Here is a 4,111-nt window from a genome sequence, read left to right on the forward strand (position 1 = left end):
TAAATAAAATAAAAAAAGAGAGAGAAAATAAAAAAGGAAAAGAGGCTTGAAAGAAAAGGGTGTGGGGTGGGGGGATTTTGCACCATTTAACTTTGGGGGGGGGGGGTACCCGTGACAGTGCTCTTAGACATCAACATAAGCTTAATATTTTTTGAGACCTATTTTGTAGTTTTACTTTCATTTAAAAAGAATTTAATTAATTTAATATTAATAATTGCTTTAAAATTTTAAAACAATTATAAATATCGAACAAATACTAGACTCGGCGTCGAAAACAGCTTCTGGATCACGAGTGAACAGCCGTGAGATTCTAAGGGGGAGCCCGGAACATTTCGTACATCGAAGATCCGAAACCTTTTCGGAACCCAAACTCCCGAAACAATGGATCCCGAAAAGCATGACTAGCAATCAGCCTAAAGTGACTAGCCCCAGAGTCATCGCGTAACAGGAACTAAAGGAAACGGAGAGTCTCGAAGATACATATCCCATAATTCAGCACCAAGTTGAGTCTGCGCCATTTTCCTTGGTTCACCGATGGTTCTCGCCACTTTCTGGATCCAGTTCGAGAGACAGGAATTCGTCTTTACGAGCGAAGTATTCGTCCAGCCTCTCCTTGGCATACCTGTAACGGAACAAAGTACACTGGATCAGTGGGGCAGCGAAGGGGGGGGGGTGAAAACATCCCCCAGAAGCATTGGTTTTAATATGAATGCAAATTTTATAGTTTATGCATATGAAAGCGCTGTTTTGATTTAAAAAAAAAAAATCCTGTCCAGAAGGTATTTTTGATCTAAAACCCCCCCTCCAATAGGTATTTTTTATCAAAATTCCCTCCAATAGGTTTTTTTTTTAACAAAACCCCCTTTAGTAGGTATTTTTTATCAAAAAAAAAACCCCTCCAGAAGGTTTTTTGATCAAAAAATCCTCTCCAGAAGGTATTTTCAATCAGAAAACTATCTCCAGATGGTATTTTTGATCAACAAAACTTCTTCAGAAGGTATTTTTGATCAAAAAACTTACTCCAGGAGGCATTTTTGATTTAAAAAAAACTCCACCAGAAGGTATTTTTGATCAAAAACCTACTGCAGGAGGTATTTTTCATCAAAAAAACTCCTCCAGTAAGAATTTTTGATCAAAAAAAAAAACCCCTTCCAGTAGGTATTTGTGATTAGAAACCCCCCCCTCCCTCCAATAGGTATTTTTGATCAAAAACCCCCTTTAATAGTTATTTTTTTATCAAAAAAAAAACCCTTCAAAAGGTTTTTTTGATCAAAAAAAACACCTCTCCAGAAGGTATTTTTGATCAGAAAACCATCTCCAGATGGTTTTTTTATCAACAAAACCTTTCCAGAAGGTATTTTTGATCAAAAAACCTACTCCAGGAAGCATTTTTGATCAAAAAACTTACTCCAGGAGGCATTTTTGATTTAAAAAAAACTCCACCAGAAGGTATTTTTGATCAAAAACCTACTGCAGGAGGTATTTTTCATCAAAAAAACTCCTCCAGTAAGAATTTTTGATCAAAAAAAACCCCTTCCAGTAGGTATTTGTGATTAGAAACCCCCCCCCCTCCCTCCAATAGGTATTTTTGATCAAAAACCCCCTTTAATAGTTATTTTTTTATCAAAAAAACCCTTCAAAAGGTTTTTTTGATCAAAAAAAACACCTCTCCAGAAGGTATTTTTTATCAACAAAACCTTTCCAGAAGGTATTTTTGATCAAAAAACCTACTCCAGGACGTATTTTTGATCAAAAAAACTCCTCCAGAAGGTATTTTTGATCGAAACAACAACTCCTCCAGTAAGAAATTTTGATCAAAAAACCCCCCTCCAGTAGGTATTTGTGATTAAAAACCCCTCTCCAGAAGGTATTTTTTATTAAAAAACCCCCTCTAGAAGATATTTTAGATTAGAAAACACCCCACAGAAGATATTTCTTGCTGCACTAGTGCACTAAATGAGCGAATCTCTCCGAGAAATTATCGGAAAATTTGTTTCCAAACAAAAAACACCGTTCTAATGTTTGCTGCATAGCAAAGGGAATGATTTAAACCTGCTACAAAAGAATTGGATGCAGATCATAGTTGGTGCTCTGGAGATATGACATTTAATCTCCCAATTGAAAAAACATAAAAAACTGACTTTACATAAAAAGTGGCAACACCCAACTATTCACAGAATATTTTTCGTCGTTCACACTGAAAGAGAAAAGTATTAGCTTAAAATTGATACCAAATTCAACTTAATTGGTTGAAAAATAAAGAAATTAGAGAGATTTTTCTGAATTCATGCCAAAACGGTGACTCCAAAAAATGTTCAAAAATCGAATTTTTGAAAAAATTCTCCAAAGCGTAATTTTCAATCAAAAAAATCTAAAAAAAAAAATACTTTTAAAAACTTGGATTTTTTAAAGTGAAAAGTGGAAAATTTTCACTTTAAAAATACATAGGGGAAAGTGAAAAATCAAATCATTTTCTCATGAAACTATTTGATTACAAAAGATAATTTTGATCAAATGAATTGGTAAATAAACATATAATAATGATAAATAAATAAAACAGTAAATAAATTAATTAATTGATTAATATATGAGAATTTATAAATAAGTGAATAAAATATTGAATGAATAAGAATAGTAGTAAGTGAATGAAAAAAAAAAAAAACTCGATTAGTTAGTAAATGAACTTCTCCACTAAAGGCAGATCTAGCTTATTAATCAACTCACTAATTATCAAAACGAATCCATGAGAGGAAGAGAAACTCACCCGAGGAAATCAAAGTCTAGCGTGGAATGTGCTGACTGGATCAGAGCCCAGACACCCCAGAACAGATGGGCAGCCTGGAAGAGAAACACAACAAAATGGTCACTCATTAGTTAATACCAGGGTTTCAAAATATCATGATATTTTCGAAAATGTCCGATATTTTGATATCCATCCGATATTTTCAATCAGCACAAGCTAAAGTCTTCGAAATAGTAAATGCATCCTAAAACCACTCTTTATTTTCATATATTATTACTACACTATGTAGACTTAAAATTAAGGTTTATTTGGTTATTTATATCTAATATCTCATTTTTATCGATTTTAATGGAGTTCATTTAGCATTAGCAGTTAACTCATTTTCAAGTCGCGTTTTTTTTTTTTTTTTTTTTTTTTTTTTTTTTTTTAAATCCTAAATCAGCTGTAAATGGATTGAACTTAGAATAATTTATGTTGTTGCCATTATGCTTATGAATCTTTTTTTTTTTTTCTTTTTGCAACGTAATCTTCTTTACTAATAATAAAGCTGAAAGTCTCTCCATCTGGATATCTGGATATTCGATACATGCACAGCGCCTAGACCGTTCGGCCGATTTTCATGAAATTTGGCACAAACTTAGTTTGTAGAATGGGGGCGTGCACCTCAATTCAAAAATTCGATTTGTCCTTTTTCTATTCCAATTTTTAGAACAAAATTATCATAAGATGAACGAGCAAATTACCAAGTTATCATAACGTGGAACCGTAACATGGGCAAGCCAATTGGCGAGAAATTTATCTCATCCATTATTTGTAAATATACAGGCGAACCAAAAGACATTTTAATTTTCTACTACGGGCAAAGTCGTGCAGGTGCAACTAGTTATGAATAGAATGACGTCAAAAAGTGAACACGTCAGATCGAAAACTTCGGACGTTTGGCTCGAAAAAAAAATCTTTAATTGTGATAGCAAAGGTGAAGTTACCACAACTGTTGGGCCCAGTACTTACGTACTGAGAGTAAGAATGGCATTCCAGATTAAACCGTTCCAATAAAACATAAAAAGCGGTCAACATAGACAGGTGGTCAGCTTACAAAGGTGGTCAACTTTACAGGTTTTACAGTATATACAGTAGAACCTCTCAATAAGGGACACTAAGGGGGCCGGACAACTTGTCCCTTATTCGGAGGTACATGAAATGATACATGCAGTAGATATTAATTCAGAATCATTTCGTTATAAACATGAACTATAAACATTTAAGATAAAATGCTAAAATGATTCATGTATACTGAATAAACTCAAAATTATTCAAATTTCAAAATTTATTCTTTAAATAATTAAAATTTAATCAAAAATTTGATCA

General features: G+C 33.2%; 1 protein-coding gene across 1 annotated transcript in view; it reads right to left on the minus strand.

The window, feature by feature from the left end:
• Positions 1–528: 528 nt before the first annotated feature.
• The window catches only part of LOC129233133 (ethanolamine kinase 1-like), a 39,708-nt gene continuing 36,125 nt past the window's right edge, over positions 529–4,111 (minus strand). Inside the window, exons 8-9 of the mRNA XM_054867195.1 lie at positions 2,765–2,838; positions 529–622 (exon numbers count right to left, since the gene is read on the minus strand). Of these exons, the coding sequence (XP_054723170.1) occupies positions 529–622; positions 2,765–2,838 (168 nt within the window). The remainder of the gene's footprint in view (positions 623–2,764; positions 2,839–4,111) is intronic.

The sequence above is a fragment of the Uloborus diversus genome, unplaced genomic scaffold (genome assembly GCF_026930045.1).
Source record: "Uloborus diversus isolate 005 unplaced genomic scaffold, Udiv.v.3.1 scaffold_18, whole genome shotgun sequence".
Taxonomy (NCBI): domain Eukaryota; kingdom Metazoa; phylum Arthropoda; class Arachnida; order Araneae; family Uloboridae; genus Uloborus; species Uloborus diversus.